This window comes from Mus caroli, unplaced genomic scaffold (assembly GCF_978045245.1).
Source record: "Mus caroli unplaced genomic scaffold, Mus_caroli_1 scaffold_8, whole genome shotgun sequence".
NCBI classification, from domain to species: Eukaryota; Metazoa; Chordata; class Mammalia; order Rodentia; family Muridae; genus Mus; species Mus caroli.
Window position 1 is genome coordinate 14,239,441 of NW_028227263.1, and position 18,808 is coordinate 14,258,248.

Sequence of the window (18,808 nt, forward strand, 5' to 3'; positions counted from 1 at the left end):
CTGGGCTACATTTCTCATTTCTAGGAGAGGTTATTTACTTCACTAAGCTCACTACAGAATTCTTTCTGTCTCTCAGTCAATATATCACCTTAGCACCTACGTTGATCTTTAAAAGAAAGCCCACTGCTGAGAAACTTAAGAAGCCAGTGGGTCTTGCAATAATACCTATTTTTCCTGCTGACACAAGTGTAAGCCCCTTAGTCTCAATATTGCTACTGACAAAGCACATGCCAGTTCAACTCACAACAATTACTTCAGATTCAGAGGAGATAACAGAGGCAAATGAAGTTTTAGAAAGTTCAAAATGGCATCCAATCATAGGGTAGGTTACTGAAGATGCTAATCACAAAATCTGAAGACTAAATGCTGAGTGGGATCCATTTCTAGCCAAAGCATCATAAGAGATTACGTAAGCCTCTTGGTAGATGGTACAAAAGGGAAGGAAATCTTTCCTCCTCTTGCCTTTTACTGCACACCCAGGATTTCACTGTTGATTTTTCTAATGTCCCTATGCTTTGACACTGACCACAGTCATTGCAGTTTTGGTATCCACTCTATCAAAATGATTTTCGGCAGTTATAACCCACTGTATCACATCATCACATTTTTTTTTTTTTTTGTACAGAACAGCAACTATTACTTGAATGGGATAATGGTTATTTATGCCTTGCCAAATCCTTTCCTTAGTTTCCATATGATCTGTTTCTACTCAGCTGACCAGAGAGTTCTGATGTACTATGGCTAGAAAGATCAAGTCCATGAACTTGGGGAGGGTTGAGGTATTACATATTTATTTCATTAACCTCTAGCAAAAAAATACAGCATTAAAAATTATGAATGTGGGCAACACATTTTGGTAATACGAGCAATAAATATGACTCTGCCAAAAGAAATCACAGCCATTTTCATATCACATTGATTTAGTGCTAGTATCTTGAAATATATTTTTGTTCATCATTATGGCAAAATTACAGTGGCTATTAGAATGACTGCCAAGCTCTATTTAAAAGCACACACTGTTCAATCGCATTAAGACATTTTATAACTGTTTCATTATAATTGATTTCCTTTATAACGCTGTATCTTTTATTTTATGCATTTTAAACATTTGGAGGAAAGGTCTATAAACTTTTACTATACTGCCACATATGCTGCACTCAAAGTGCTGAAAAGTTAAGAATGCTTGACTGTGGAATGTTCTGGCAAAACTATTGCCATTCTTGTTACATTTAGCCACTGTGTTAGAGAGGACCAACTTTCCACCATGCTTTGGCATAATGAAGTGTTATTTTAAATGCTCCTAGAGTATTTCCTAACTGCATTCACAGTCCAAGAAAGGCAAAGAACACACTACAGAAATAGTGCTGACTTGCAAAGACTCAGTCAGACTTGCAAAAGGAGAAATTTCTTTTTTTTTTTTATAATTATTTTAATTAGGTATTTTCTTCATTTACATTTCCAATGCTATCCCTAAAGTCCCCTATACCCTCCCCGCACCCTGCTCCCCTACCCACCCACTCCCACTTCTTGGCCCTGGTGTTCCCCTGTACTGAGGCATATAAAGTTTGCAAGACCAATGGGCCTCTCTTTCCAATGGTGGCCGACTAGGCCCATCTTCTGCCACATATGCAGCTAGAGACACGAGCTCTGGGGGGTACTGGTTAGTTCATATTGTTGTTCCACCTATAGGGTTGCAGACCCCTTTAGCTCCTTGGGTACTTTCTCTAGCTCCTCCATTGGGGGCCTTGTGATCCATCCAATAGCTGACTGTGAGCATCTACTTCTGTGTTTGCTAGGCCCTGGCATAGCCTCACGAGAGACAGCTCTATCTGGGTCCTTTCAGCAAAATCTTGCTAGTGTATGCAATGGTGTCAGCGTTTGGAGGATGATTATGGGATAGATCCCCCGGTATGGCAGTCTCTATATGGTCCAGCTCCAAACTTTGTCTCTGTACCTCCTTCCATGGGTGTTTTGTTCCCAATTCTAAGAAGGGGCAAAGTGTCCACACTTTGGTCTTTGTTCTTCTTGAGTTTCATGTGTTTTGCAAATTGTATCTTGTATCTTGGCTATTCTAAGTTTCTGGGCTAATATCCACTTATCAGTGAGTACGTATCATGTGAGTTCTTAGTTGCACTTCCCTGTAGCCATTGTTTTTCTGCCCTGCTTTCCTTCTTGGCTCCTCCTTCTGAGAAGGATCCAGAGGTGTGTCTGTGTGTACTAGCTGCTGACACAGGGCATGAGGAAAGTCTGCTTTTGCTGCTGGGGCTGCAGAGAACCAACACTCTTTCCCCTTCCTTAAATTCAGGGTAGCTTTACTTTCCTCCTGAAACTGTTCTCGCAGTCTCCCTCCTAGGGGGAGGGGAGGCTCCCTGAACGTCACAATAAAACTTGAGAAGGCTTCAGGACTTGAGAATGTCCTTCTTGGAGGAAGAACAAAGAAGGGTGAGCATTTCTCTTAAGACTCAGGAAAGCTATCAAAGGCATCCTTTTCTACCCTTGACCCTTGTTATGCCCTAGTGGACAACTGTCCTTATATTGTGTTGTGATGGTTTGTATATCCTTGGACCAGGGAGTGGCACCATCTGAAGGAGTGGCCTTGTTGGAATAGGTGTGACCTGGTTGGAATGGGTGTGTCACTGTGGGTGTGGGCATAAGATCCCCACCCTAGTTGCCTGGAAGTCAGTCTTCCACTAGCAGCCTTTGGATGAAGATGTAGAACTCTCAGCTCTGCCTGTGCCATGCCTGCGTGGATACTGCCATGCTCCCACCTTGATGATAATGGACTGAACCTCTGAACCTGTAAGCCAGCCCCAACTAAATGTTGTTTTTTTTATAAGTCTTGCCTTGGTCATGGTATCTGTTTACAGCAGTAAAACCCTAAGACATGGGTTTACATCACAAATATTTTTTGTACCCAATACCTATCAAGAGCTTAGAAGATTTCAGGTCAGAGGCCAACTTAAGAGACACTCTGGTCATGACCTCTTCTCACATTCCATGAATCCCCCCACTCCCACACAATGCTACTGTGCATTTGCTTTGTGATGTCACTCAGTACTGCATCTCTTAAGGTCTTTCTGTATCTGACCATAGTCTCAATTGCTGTCCCCCAGCTTTTCTCATAAAATATGGTGTTCGAACATATCACCAGATATTCAAGCTGATCAACAAATCTATTTTTTCCTCTGGTCTCTCTCCTGACTTCACAACCCTCCTTAACTAGCCCAGATCCCATTGTTGATCTTTGAAACCAGATTTTACAATACTGGAAACATTCTTACCAATATCTTCTTCTACTAAACAAACAGACAAATAACAACAACAACAACAACAACATTTTATACTTCGAAGAATGTCGCTTTTCTTTTCCTGGGTCAAGGGCAACTTTCCTTTCTTCACAAACCTTTGTCTGGAATGCCCTATAGGAGAGTTGTGAAAGCCAGTTTTCACTACCTCTCACCCTCTTTCCTTAAGTGAAGAATGCATTTTCCAAATGCAAGGTATTAAAACTTAAAAGCTATACAGTGGAATCAAGATGTGGGGTCCCTTAGAGGTGATAAGGCCAAAATAGGCCCCCCTCTTGTGAACAGAATTCAATCCATTTACCAGTTCCTTTCCTCACTGTTACCACAGACCTGTCAGGAAGCAACAGAAAGACTTGTTGTGTTTGGCTCACTGCTTGAGGATACTTTCCACACCACTGGAAAGGTAACTGAAGACATGCTAGTGGGAGTGGCTTGTGGGTATGGTGACAGAAACACGAGACTGCTTATATTCTGATGGCTTAGGAAGCAAGAGATGGGACAGGAAGCAGGCAAGCCTACACACTTCAAGACTACCCCCAAAGACCTACCTCTTCCAATCAGCCTCCAACTCTCAAATGGTCTACAAGCTCCCAAAACACATCACCAGGTAGAGCATTTTATATCTAAGCCATCCTACCCTTGCAAAAGAGGCTTTCCCCAGCATTCCACTCATTTCCCTTGAGTCAGTCAGTCAGTCAGTCAGTCAGTCATATGAGGTTAAAGCAGTCCTCAGCAAGGAAGCCCACACAGGCAATCTAACCTGCTGGTGTTGCTTTTGGACTAACTAGAGGTTTATAAGAGAATAAACATCTAATCTTTAAAAACTGCCCACTCTCTGGCACTCTGTCATAGCATTATAAAACAGACTAAGATGCCATATTCATAGGAAGACACAGCAATTCTACTGCAGTCATAGGCACAAGTACACACAGACAAATGATATACTGAAGTTAGCAAAAGTAAGACATTTAAAACCCAATTAAATTTAATGAAGGAATAGTTAAATTTTTGTGGTATATTGATTCAATACAACTATTTCATGGCCATTAAGGCAAACCAGGCTTAAAAATACTGAGGAAAAATACAATTAGAAAAAAATGTAAGTTCAGCATGGCAGCATTTATGTACCCTCATAAATGAATTATTATAATATAAATGTAAACTAAGAGAATTAATCTGGCAGCTGTATTTCCTTACCTTATGCTAGTCCCCCAAAACTACTCAGAGAAACCAAGATTTATTTAAAATTGTACCTCAATAGCTGAGCAATTAAATGATCTATCTTTATCTTCTATGCTTGCCTGGCTACTCCTAGCCCCATCCTATGATATTTGCATATTATTATTGATTTGGCTCTTCGGGCTTTAGGTCTGCTTCCATGATCTCTCTTCTGACCCCTTTCTTCTGGCTTCCTTATAGCTGCAAATCCTTCATCCTACCTCGCTGATCGGAGTCTCCCTCTCCCCGCTTTCTCCTTCCTCTGGTTGGTGGACTTCCCACCCTATTCTGGTCAGCCACTGGGTGATCAGCAGTTATTGACAAGGCAGAGAAGAAATGGTAAAAACTGTTTACACAAACCTGAGACAAGAGATTCTTGGTATAAGCATTACAAAACCATGTCTGCATTGAAACTCGATATCAACATTTGAATAACACAAGGGTAAACTTTATACAGTGTATAAAAACATTATGCTTATATAAACTTTAAAGCACAGATGTGCTAAATACTTAAAGAAATGGACTGAAGTATATATATCAGCTCTGGAGTTACTATCTATGAGGACAGGACAGAAGTGTTTGTGTGTGTGTGGGGGGGTGATGTTTATTTCTTTGAAAATAAATCTTAGTAAAGGGTTTGTGTCAGTTTCATTACTTTCTGCTATTTTATTGGTGGCGCACGCCTTTAATCTCAGCACTTGGGAGGCAGAGGCAGGCGGATTTCTGAGTTCGAGGCCAGCCTGGTCTACAAAGTGAGTTTCAGGACAGCCAAGGCTATACAGAGAAACCCTGTCTCGAAAACCCAAAAACAAAACAAACAAACAAACAAAAACTTGACAAAAATTTTAATGTTAAAACTTCTTTTCTAAAATTGCATTTGTTTCTATGTGTGTGAGCCTATGCGTATATTTGTACCATGTGCTTATAGGATCCCATGTCAACCAGAAGAGGGAGTAAGATCCTTGAAGTGGCTGGGCCACAGAACTTTCGTCCTCTGCAGTAAGTGCTCTTAACTGCTGGGTCATCTCTCCATCACCTGATGAAACTTCTTAATGTGATGTAAAAGGCTAGAAGAAGGTTTTAGGTAACACATTCAGGATATCATTTAAGGACCATTTCTTAGATTTCTCAAAACTACAGATAATTAAACTAAATAAATTGGTTTATTCTGGAAATATTTATCAATAACCGACTTCCTTTCCTCTATCTGGCTCCTTTCTCCTTAAGGTCACAAAGCAACGTACCAGGAAGATGCCTTATCTGATCTTACTTAAGACATTGCCTACTTGTCCTCAATATTGCCAAGACTGCATTACACAAGGATGATTAATAGCAGGATAAGTCTAAAATGACCCAGAACTTAGCTATATCTCATCCCAGGCCATTGACTGTCCTTGGGACTATCCATCTTTCCTAAGAATCTTTCTCAGTAACCTATCCCTCCCCCTTTATCTGCAGCCTTTTCTTTCCACACTCCTGTGATCTGTGGTCTGAAAATACTAAATGGAAGAGTTGCAGAAATAAACCAAGTACAGTTTTAAATTGCAAAATATACAGAGTACAAAGGAAGTCTCTCATTATATTATTCTGTCCAGCTGGCCCAGCGATAACTGTGTGGACAGCCAGGCTATCAAACAGATTGTTAGCAGTGTGGCAATTGCTTTGTACAGTTCAGAGAATGATCCACAAATGCTGTTCTTCTGGTTTTGAATAAGTGATTTATTAAGTATATAGTGAGCAAAAGGTACCAGAACAATAGTGAGTAGCAGTTAAAGAGACAGATGGCAAAACATTATCAAACTGGACACTCACAATATCCAGTCAAGACACCGGAGGAGCCCAACTGAGGAAAGCAAACAAAAAGTGATGTCATCAAATTAGGGGGCTGACAACACCTAACAAGCAGCCAAGGAATCCCTTTAAACAGTTAGACAGAATTCCAGATTGAGAGTCTTAGGCGAAGCAGAATATTCTCTGGGTAAGATTTCCAAGTAAAAGAACAAAGAGCAAGCAGCAGATAGATAACATCAAATCAAGTGCATCCATCAGAAATCAGCTGGGGAAGAAGGGGCAGTCAGCTGCAGTCCTCCCTAGAGAGAATCTCCACCTTCTCTCTCTCCCTGGCTGAGCTTCTGCACCACTGAACCTCCTCCTAGTCTCACTGTAAGAATTATTGCATTATAGCATATTCAACAGTAACCTGGGTTGAAAATGGCTTATCTTGAGCTGTTCTCAAGGGCAGAATGAGTTTACTTTTGGGCTGTTCTTCCCTCTCCCAGTTAGAGACATTGGGGAGAAGGCAACCTTGCTTCCAGAGCCAGCCTCTCAGTGAGCACAAAGAGCACAGAGAGCCATGTTACCATTAGAATGCGCATCACAACAGTGCTTGTGCTCAAATAACTTACTTCATTTAATAATGTCTCCAAAGTTTGAAAGAAGTCGGGCTGGTTGGGTGTGCCAGAGAAAGCACGATTTCCTTTAAATGAAAAGTATTTCTTACCTTAATAAGGAAAGAAAAACAAAACCAAACAGATGTTGAGATTGCTAGGATCTACCATAAAAACAAATGATCTGTGAACCTGTGCAAAAGTAAAAAGAACTTCATCCCTGCTTGACTGCAGCACCTCAAGCTACAAAAGCAGTGGGCACAGAGCGGCAAGTGTGGCAGGCACTCAGGACGTGGGAAGGGCATTAGAGGCTTTGGTCTCACCTACAGTTCAGGTGTCCATTGAGCATTTGGGAAAACACACCTTGCAGATGAGAGAGACTATTGTAGTCTTCTAAAGTTTTAATCATCTCCCAGTTGAGTCTCCTCTGAGAAGAAGGGATAACTGAGGGAAACCCAAATAAGCCCTCTAGCTTCAAATATTTTTAGTTGACTATGAAACCATCAGTCATGTTGGATGGAGGTCCTGACAGCATTGCTACAGATGACACCCCTGACTGAACCTACTCAATAGCCTGAAAGTGTTTGTTTGTTTGTTTTGCTGTTTGTTTTTTGTAAAAACTGGTTTTTGTTCTTTGTCTTAACAGTGAGGTTAGCTACTCTGGGAAAAGGAGTTAAAAGGACTTAGTAACTAGCAACTCACTCCGGGTTTATAGAGGGTAGAACATTTGAAAACTTTCTGGTGCTGTCAATATGTGGATCATCTAACACACAGCATGTATTTTTGCTGCTCTATTTTTTTTTAAACTAAAAGCAGACATATAGAACATATTTGCTTTATTGGGAAACACTGTGTTTATCTAAATAAGGCTATCCAGTTTATGGCCCAAGAGACACATGCAGCCCAAAATGACTCTGAATGCAGCCCAATACCAAGTTACTTTAAACACTATGAGATGTGTGTGTGTGTGTGTGTGTGTGTGTGTGTGTGTGTGTGTATTTTAGGTTTATCTTTATTTTTAAGTTATGTGGAATGGGTGTAACTGTGCCAGTAAGTACAGGTGCCCAAAGAAGCAGAAACATTAGCTCCCCTGGGAATAGAAGTATAGGTGGTTGTAGGCCACCAAACATGGGTGGCTAGAAATTGAACCCAGGTCCTCAGTAAGAGCAGAGGCACTCTCAACCACTGACATTTCTACAGCACCATTATAAGTGTTTTGTAATACTTTTTTGGAACGTCATAGTTCTTGAACATAAACTTTGCAGATGACAACATCATATTATAATGTCATGCAAAATAAATGTGAATCACGCGGGACCTGAGACTGCTCTGGTTGGGGAGAGAGAAATCCGGCCTACATAGGGCCACAACCCTCTTCCGGTCAGAAAAGCACCGGGGCAGCTGGGGCGCAGGGTCGACTGACACTCGCCAGCTACCCACAAAACCCGCCACAGGATCTTAAGACTTCTGGTGAGTGGAGCACAGCTTCTGCTCCAATCCAATTGCGCGGGACCTGAGACTGCATTAGTTAGGGAAGCAGAAACCGGCCTGAGTAGGACCACAGGCCTCATCCGGCCGGATCAGCGCCGGGGTAGCGGGAGAGCAGGGTTGCCTGACACCCGCCAGCTACCCACGACCCCCGCCGCAGGATTTTGGGACTGCTGGTGAGTGGAACACAGCTTCTGCTCCAGTCCAATCACGCGGGACCTGAGACTGCTCTGGTTGGGGAGAGAGAAATCCGGCCTACATAGGGACACAACCCTCTTCCGGTCAGAAAAGCACCGGGGCAGCTGGGGCGCAGGGTCGGCTGACACTCGCCAGCTACCCACAACACCCGCCACAGGATCTTAAGACTTCTGGTGAGTGGAGCACAGCTTCTGCTCCAATCCAATTGCGCGGGACCTGAGACTGCATTAGTTAGGGAAGCAGAAACCGGCCTGAGTAGGGCCATAGGCCTCATCCGGCCGGATCAGCGCAGGGGTAGCGGGAGAGCAGGGTTGCCTGACACCCGCCAGCTACCCACGACCCCCGCCGCAGGATTTTGGGACTGCTGGTGAGTGGAACACAGCTTCTGCTCCAATCTTTAAACAGTGACAACGATAACAACTAACCCCAGAGATTACCAGATGGCGAAAGGTAAACGTAATAATCTTACTAACAGAAACCAAGACCACTCACCATCATCAGAACCCAGCACCCCCACTTCGCCCAGTCCAGGGCACCCCAACACACCGGAAAAGCTAGACACGGATATAAAAGCATATCTCCTGATGATGATAGAGGACTTCAAGAAGGACTTTAATAACACACTTAAAGAAATGCAGGAGAACACTGCTAAACAGGCAGAAGACAATAAAGAGGAAGCACAAAAATCCCTTAAAGAATTGCAGGAGAACACTGCTAAAGAGTTACAAATCCTTAAAGAAAAACAGGATAACATAATCAAACAGGTAGAAGTCCTTAATGAAAAACAGGAAAACACATCCAAACAGATGATGGAAATGAACAAAACCATACTAGACCTAAAAAGGGAAGTAGACACAATAAAGAAAACCCAAAATGAGGCAACACTGGAGATAGAAACCCTAGGAAAGAAATCTGGAACCATAGATACGAGCATCAGCAACAGAAAACAAGAGATGGAAGAGAGAATCTCAGGTGCAGAAGATTCCATAGAGAACATCGGCACAACAATCAAGGAAAATGTAAAATGCAAAAAGATCCTAACTCAAAACATCCAAGAAATACAGGACACAATGAGAAGACCAAACCTACGGATAATAGGAGTGGATGAGAATGAAGATTTTCAACTCAAAGGACCAGCAAACATCTTCAACAAAATTATAGAAGAAAACTTCCCAAATCTAAAGAAAGAGATGCCCATGAACATACAAGAAGCCTACAGAACTCCAAATAGACTGGACCAGAAAAGAAATACCTCCCGACACATTATAATCAGAACAACAAATGCTCTAAATAAAGATAGAATACTAAAAGCAGTAAGAGAAAAAGGCCAAGTAACATATAAAGGCAAGCCTATCAGAATTACACCAGATTTTTCACCAGAGACTATGAAAGCCAGAAGATCCTGGACGGATGTTATACAGACACTAAAAGAACACAAATTCCAGCCCAGGCTACTATACCCAGCCAAACTCTCAATTAACATAGATGGAGAAACCAAAGTATTCCACGACAAAACCAAATTCACACATTATCTCTCCACGAATCCAGCCCTTCAAAGGATAATAACAGAAAAAAACCAATACAAGGACAGGAACCACGCCCTAGAAACAACAAGAAGGTAATCCCTCAACAAACCTAAAAGAAGACAGCCACAAGAACAAAATGCCAACTTTAACAACAATAATAACAGGAAACAACAATTACTTTTCCTTAATATCTCTTAATATCAATGGACTCAACTCCCCGATAAAAAGACATAGACTAACAAACTGGCTACACAAACAAGACCCAACATTTTGCTGCTTACAGGAAACTCATCTCAGAGAAAAGGATAGACACTACCTCAGAATGAAAGGCTGGAAAACAATTTTCCAAGCAAATGGCATGAAGAAACAAGCTGGAGTAGCCATTCTAATATCTGATAAGATTGACTTCCAACCCAAAGTCATTAAAAAAGACAGGGAGGGACACTTCATACTCATCAAAGGTAAAATCCTCCAAGAGGAACTATCAATCCTGAATATCTATGCTCCAAATACAAAGGCAGCCACATTCATTAAAGAAACTTTAGTAAAGCTCAAAGCACACATTGCACCTCATACAATAATAGTGGGAGACTTCAACACACCACTTTCACCAATGGACAGATCATGGAAACAGAAACTAAACAGGGACACAGTGAAACTAAGAGAAATTATGAATCAAATGGATCTGGCAGATATCTACAGAACATTCTATCCTAAAACAAAAGGATATACCTTCTTCTCAGCACCTCATGGTACCTTCTCCAAAATTGACCACATAATTGGTCACAAAGCAGGCCTCAACAGATACAAAAATATTGAAATTGTCCCATGCATCCTATCAGATCACCATGGACTAAGGCTGATCTTCAATAATAAAATAAATAACAGAAAGCCAACCTTCACGTGGAAACTGAACAACACTCTTCTCAATGATACCTTGGTCAAGGAAGGAATAAAGAAAGAAATTAAGGACTTTTTAGAGTTCAATGAAAATGAAGCCACAACATACCCAAACTTATGGGATGCAATGAAAGCATTTCTAAGAGGAAAACTCATAGCTCTGAGTGCCTCCAAAAGGAAACTAGAGAGAGCACACATTAGCAGCTTGACAACACACCTAAAAGCACTAGAACAAAAGGAAGCAAATTCACCCAAGAGGAGTAGACGGCAGGAAATAATCAAACTCAGGGGTGAAATCAACCAAGTGGAAACAAGAAAAACTATTCAAAGAATCAACCAATCAAGGAGCTGGTTCTTTGAGAAAATCAACAAGATAGATAAACCCTTAGCCAGACTCACTAGAGGGCACAGGGAAAGCATCCTAATTAACAAAATCAGAAATGAAAAAGGAGACATAACAACAGATCCTGAAGACATCCAAAACACCATCAGATCCTTCTACCAAAGGCTATACTCAACAAAACTGGAGAACCTGGATGAAATGGAGAAGTTCCTAGACAGATACCAGGTACCAAAGTTGAATCAAGATCAGGTTAATGATCTAAACAGCCCTATATCCCCCAAAGAAATAGAAGCAGTCATTAATAGTCTCCCAACTAAAAAAAGCCCAGGACCAGATGGGTTTAGTGCAGAGTTCTATCAGACCTTCAAAGAAGATCTAATCCCAGTTCTTCACAAACTATTCCACAAAATAGAATCAGAAGGTACTCTACCCAACTCATTCTATGAAGCCACAATTACTCTGATACCTAAACCACAAAAAGACCCAACAAAGATAGAAAACTTCAGACCAATATCCCTTATGAATATTGATGCAAAAATACTCAATAAAGTTCTTGCTAACCGAATCCAAGAACACATCAAAACAATCATCCATCCTGACCAAGTAGGTTTCATCCCAGGGATGCAGGGATGGTTCAATATACGGAAATCCATCAACGTAATCCAGTATATAAACAAACTCAAAGACAAAAACCACATGGTCATCTCGTTAGATGCGGAAAAAGCATTTGACAAGATCCAACACCCATTCATGATAAAAGTCTTGGAAAGATCAGGAATTCAAGGCCCATACCTAAACATGATAAAAGCAATCTACAGCAAACCAGTAGCCAACATCAAAGTAAATGGTGAGAAGCTTGAAGTAATCCCTCTAAAATCAGGGACTAGACAAGGCTGTCCACTTTCTCCATACCTATTCAACATTGTACTTGAAGTCCTAGCCAGAGCAATTCGACAACAAAAGGAGATCAAAGGGATACAAATTGGAAAAGATGAAGTCAAAATATCACTTTTTGCAGATGATATGATAGTATATATAAGTGACCCTAAAAATTCCACCAGAGAACTCCTAAGCCTGATAAACAGCTTCGGTGAAGTAGCTGGATATAAAATTAACTCAAACAAATCAATGGCCTTTCTCTACACAAAGAATAAACAGGCCGAGAAAGAAATTAGGGAAACAACACCCTTCTCAATAGTCACAAATAATATAAAATATCTTGGCATGACTCTAACTAAGGAAGTGAAAGATCTGTATAATAAAAACTTCAAGTCTCTGAAGAAAGAAATTATAGAAGATCTCAGAAGATGGAAAGATCTCCCATGCTCATGGATTGGCAGGATCAACATTGTAAAAATGACTATCTTGCCAAAAGCAATCTACAGATTCAATGCAATCCCCATCAAAATTCCAAATCAATTCTTCAACGAATTAGAAAGTGCAATCTGCAAATTCATCTGGAATAACAAAAAACCTAGGATAGCAAAAACTCTTCTCAAGGATAAAAGAACCTCTGGTGGAATCACCATGCCGGACCTAAAGCTCTACTACAGAGCAATTGTGATAAAAACTGCATGGTACTGGTATAGTGACAGACAAATAGACCAATGGAATAGAATTGAAGACCCAGAAATGAACCCACACACCTATGGTCACTTGATCTTCGACAAGGGAGCTAAAAACATCCAGTGGAAGAAAGACAGCATTTTCAACAAATGGTGCTGGCACAACTGGTTGTTAACATGTAGAAGAATGCGAATCGATCCATTCCTATCTCCTTGTACTAAGGTCAAGTCTAAGTGGATCAAGGAACTTCACATAAAACCAGAGACACTGAAACTTATAGAGGAGAAAGTGGGGAAAAGCCTTGAAGATATGGGCACAGGGGAAAAATTCCTGAATAGAACAGTAATGGCTTGTGCTGTAAGATCGAGAATTGACAAGTGGGACCTCATGAAACTACAAAGCTTCTGCAAGGCTAAAGACACCATCAATAAGACAAAAACACCACCAACAGATTGGGAAAGGATCTTCACCTATCCTAAATCAGATAAGGGACTAATATCCAATATATATAAAGAACTCAAGAAGGTGGACTCCAGAAAGTCAAATAACCCCATTAAAAAATGGGGCTCAGAACTGAACAAAGAATTCTCACCTGAGGAATACCAAATGGCAGAGAAACACCTGAGAAAATGTTCAACATCCTTAATCATCAGGGAAATGCAAATCAAAACAACCCTGAGATTCCACCTCACACCAGTCAGAATGGCTAAGATCAAAAATTCAGGTGACAGCAGATGCTGGCGAGGATGTGGAGAAAGAGGAACACTCCTCCATTGTTGGTGGGATTGCAAGCTTGTACAACCACTCTGGAAATCAGTCTGGCGGTTCCTCAGAAAATTGGACATAGTACTACCGGAGGATCCAGCAATACCTCTCCTGGGCATATATCCAGAAGATGTCCCAACCGGTAAAAAGGACACATGCTCCACTATGTTCATAGCAGCCCTATTTATAATAGCCAGAAGCTGGAAAGAACCCAGATGTCCCTCAACAGAGGAATGGATACAGAAATTATGGTACATTTACACAATGGAGTACTACTCAGCTATTAAAAAGAATGAATTTATGAAATTCCTAGCCAAATGGATGGACCTGGAGGGCATCATCTTGAGTGAAGTAACACAATCACAAAAGAACTCACACAATATGTATTCACTGATAAGTGGATATTAGCCCAAAACTTAGGATACCCAAGATATAAGATACAATTTGATAAACGCATGAAACTCAAGAAGAATGAAGACCAAAGTGTGGACACTGTGCACCTTCTTAGAATTGGGAACAAAACACCCAGGGAAGGAGTTACAGAGACAAAGTTCGTAGCTGTGATGAAAGGATGGACCATTTAGAGACTGCTGTATCCAGGGATCCATCCCATAATCAGCTTCTAAACGCTGACACCATTGCATACACTAGCAAGATTTTGCTGAAAGGACCCAAATATAGCTGTCTCTTGTGAGATGATGCCGGGGCCTAGCAAACACAGGAGTGGATGTTCACAGTCAGCTATTGGATGTATCACAGGGCTCCCAATGGAGAAGCTAGAGAAAGTACCCAAGGAGCTAAAGGGATCTGCAACCCTATTGTTGGAACAACATGATGTACTAACCAGAACCCCGGAGCTCTTGTCTCTAGCTGCATATGTATCGAAAGATGGCCTAGTCGGCCATCAATGGAAAGAGAGGCCCATTGGACTTGCAAACTTTATATGCCCCAATATGGGGGAATGCCAGGGCCAAAAGAATGGGAATGGGTGGGTAGGGAAGTGGGGGGCGCTATGGGGGACTTTTGGGATAGCATTGGAAATGTAATTGAGGAAAATATGTCATAAAAATATTAAAAATCAAAAAAAAAAAGAAAAAAAATAAATAAATGTATACTTTTGTAACTGCAGGCTACAGGTTGTGTGGCCTGCACACTCATGAATTTAGTGGATTTAATGTATGGCCCAGACATTTGTTGTCCATTGTAGCTCAGAGAAGTCACAAACTTGGCTATAGCTGATCTAAAAAAAAAAACTACAATATTTAGTAAATAAGGGTTTCTTGTTATGTTAACGATGTTCTGCTGTGAAGAAAGGAGGGCAAACCTCCTGAGAGATGGAGATCACTATCAAGCCTGGATACAGCAGAGCAGTCTTTCTGCTTACTTAGGTCTCTGCAGCTCTTTCCCTTTCTAAAAATAGTCTTTTCACATACCTGGTTCCCCTAAGATGGGCTCTGAGATAACAGTCAGTCTTCTCAAAGCATCAGCCCTTGAAACCTGAGTTACTGGCTTCTCACTTTCCTGACTCCCTCTTGTCAGTAATAAACGTGTACACCTCTTGTGTTGTTAATCTCTTTACTGTCTATTCAGAAGGTTCAATTAGCAAACATTCATTCAGAGGGTGCCGAAGGAAGCTCCTCTTGCCCCACACCACTTGAGCACATCCATATTCTTTTGAATCAAGCAGAATATGTCTCTACCTCTATGCTTTTATTTACATAACTCCTTGTCCTTGCTCTCTACCCTTCTGTTGCTTTACCTAAAGTTAAGCCATCCTTTGGATGGTCCGTTCAAGATTCATCTCCCATAACCACATCTGCTCATACTACTTCTGCAACAGCAGCAACACTCTGTTTTCTAATGTCCACATGACCTTGCTGTAAACGGTAAGACCTGCCCAGGTACTTTATATAAAACACCTTATCCCCTTCCTTTCAGTTTTACAGATAATGAGTTTTGCCTGTATCGATAGCTAGTATTTGCCAAGTCTTTACCACATGCAAGAATCTGTTCTGAGTATATAATAGCTAATACCTAACTTAAACTATTGTTCTTGCCCTTTGCAGAAAAAGAAATGGAAGGAGAGTAAGTCACTTCCTAAGGTTATCAGACCTAAGAGGTAATAGAATTCAAACTCAAGTATCGTGAGTCCAGATCTTATAATATGCAAACCAGTTCTACTCCATCAGCAAGAATGTAAAAGACCAAAGGTAGGGGTTGGTAGAGCATTCCTGAATGCTGTGAGAGCTGGAGGCATTGGGTGTTGCTTTTGAATTCTTCATTTGCAACTCAAACCACTTATACTGACTTCAGAGGGTTCATAGAAAGAATAAAAATCACAGATGTAAAGTATTGTCCCAGTCACCATCAGAACCAGCTCCACTGTGTAGCCCAGCCGGGGTACAAGGCTCCCTTTTTCTCCTGAGTGCTGCAGCTGGTGAGGAGCAGGGCCAGCTCACCAGCTCCCATAACTTCAAGGCCTCAGACTGCCTCAGGTGGTGAGGGGCAAGGGGGTGGAGGGCATCACCCCTTAAGCCCAAGCCACTGAAGGGCAGAGGAGTGGTGGGGCCAGCTCTTCTGCACCCCCCTCCACCAGGTACCTTCTTTGTACCTTATGGTAAGACAGGGTCTTACCACATAGCCCAGGCTGGCCTAGACCTTCCTGCTTCTGTCTCTACGGTGTGTGTGTGTTGGGGGGATGAGGGGGTGGTGTTACAGGTATTTGTCACTGTCCTGGCTCATGTCTCCACTCTCTTTGTCACTTTTTATCATAGCAATCTATATATTTTCACCGTAATTAAGTGCCTCTGAGGCTCTCAGCCTTCAACAGCTCTACACAATCCTAAAAGCTAAACTCTCAAATTCTTTTTAAAATAGTGCCATTCCCTGTTTGTTACAGTGTCCTTCTTTTCCTCCTAGATTCTAAAACCTGTATCCTCTTTGTCCTATAATGATCCCTGCCATTGCTTTCTCCGTTGAGCTCAGGGGTACACTGTGGACCCCTTGAGATCTTCTTTTCTACTGCTAACTGACACGTGGTTAGGTAGAAGCAGGTCTAAATGGCAAGGATGAACTGCTTTAACATATGTGCTTTAGTCTATACTGTATCTGCTATAGCACACGGTGCCTCGTGAATGGGAGTAAAGACATTTACTGAAAGCTGGCTAACCATTATGCTCGTCTATGTGCCTTACAAAAACGTATGAACTCATTCAGCCCTTGCAACAACCCTACAGATAGGTACCGTCCTTCCTGACCCCCACTTTACCCATCAGAAAGCAGACTCAAAGAGTTTAAGCAACCGGTTAAGGTTATACCACAGAGCCTGGGCTCTAGATCCAAGCAGTTTGGCACCAGAACTTACTTAATTAACTACCATGCTACAGGCAAATTTCAGCAAAATATACTATTTTTTATAAAAGAGATCCAAAACCTATGCAAGACAATAAGGCACAAATCTAAACAAAATACTTCCATGGTATCTCCGACCAAGGAGAAGCAGCAGTAGTTTTTGTCAAAGTCACCTAATCCTTTGTCTGAAATCTCTGCATCTCAAGGTTAAACGGCTACTTGTTAAGAGGTTCATGCAAAGTAAGAGAGACTGGAAGCTGGAAGAGCACCAAGGGCTTGTAGGCTGGAAAAACAAAGGGTAGGCCAAACTCAACAACCCACACAAGTCTGCTGGCTACATTATTATTAAGCAACAATTACCAAACAGTATTAAATAATAATCACGAGAGCCCATTTCTAATCCTTTGTGACAATATACTAACACAACTTTATTAATTTCCTAAACACCCCAAGCTTGTAAAACAATAAAATAACGTTAATTATCTACAATGTGAGGTAAAGAGGTGCAGACTGCTGCACCGTTTACAAGCTACTTCCTCTCATCAGTAGCTTGTAAAACCGGGAATAAATACTGCAGGATTTTGATTGCTCGCCAGAATAATGGGTGAGACTTGAGACTTAACATCTATCTGCCCGAGGAAATTTTAAGATTACTATTTAGCTGGAGGTTTTCCAGTTAACTACAACCACAGCAAAGACACCCAACTGTCCTTTCACTTCAAAGTTAGCTAAATGGGTTTGTCAATCGCCTAAGTAGAGAAACATCCTCCAGGAAAGCTGTCTCTTTCAGGCACCTGAAGAAATAGCACCAAGTCCAGCTAAAAACGTAGGTTTGCACATGGTTCTTTTGGCCATTGCCCCCTCTGACTGGTCAGAGTGTCTTCTGTTAGTCTATGACACATGCTGTCTTCTGCACTGTACTGTGTGTCCTAATTCCAAGCTCAGGAAATCCAAGAGAGCAAAAGGAGGCCAGAAACATCCTGGTGAAACAAGAGGCTGGCCTCAGACCAAGTTTGAGGAAGAGGACTAGAATGGGCTTTTGGGCTCCTCAGAATCTAAGGGAGCTGGTCAGAACCCCGCAGTGAGATAAAGCCTAAGAAATTCTTTCCCTGAATGGTTAAGACCCAGAAATATGAGAGGTCCCTTCCAGCTGGGCTGCTGAAGGGAAGAGAGTGTCAATAGGCTCGACAAGCAGGTCTAGATTTTAGCCATTAAAAATCATCATTATCGGTCGGGCGATGAGGCGGAGGCAGGCAGATTTCTGAGTTCGAGGCCAGCCTGGTCTACAGAGTGAGTTCCAGGGCAGCAAAGGCTACACGGAGAAACCCTGTCTCGAAAAAAAACAACAAAACAAAACAAAAAAATTATCATCATCATCATCATCCGGGGAAATGTGGCATGAGCTGGGACCGATCCTGAAGGAAATCCAGACGGAGGTGAAGGGTCTGTGGAGACCAGCCCCAGGCTCAGCCCCCTCCACCAGCCTCCCAGTCCCCCAGCCCATTAGGAAAAGATGACGTCGCCAGGAATCAGTGTGGCCCCAAGCCTCCCGAGACGGTCGCTTCGACCGACCCCACTCACCAGCCCGCCTGCACGCCACAGCTGGAGCGCAGAGACCGCCATCCTCGCTTCGGGCAGGGTGGCCTGGTTAAGGTCGCAAGGCTTTCCACGAACCCTTGCGCGAGACACCCTTGGCCAAGCAAGCTCGAGCCCTGCCCACTCCGAGCATCCGCCCCTCACACACCCCTTTGAGGCCCCTCC

General features: G+C 42.1%; 1 protein-coding gene across 2 annotated transcripts in view; it reads right to left on the bottom strand.

Moving 5' to 3' along the window:
• Acadsb (acyl-CoA dehydrogenase short/branched chain) overlaps positions 1-18,788 on the bottom strand; it is a 45,839-nt gene extending 27,051 nt beyond the window's left edge. For both annotated transcript variants that reach the window (XM_021168602.3, XM_085841228.1), the window contains exon 1: positions 18,629-18,788. In XM_021168602.3, coding sequence (XP_021024261.1) covers positions 18,629-18,670 — 42 coding nt within the window. In that variant the 5' untranslated portion in view covers positions 18,671-18,788. The remainder of the gene's footprint in view (positions 1-18,628) is intronic.
• Between the last annotated feature and the right edge of the window lie 20 nt (positions 18,789-18,808).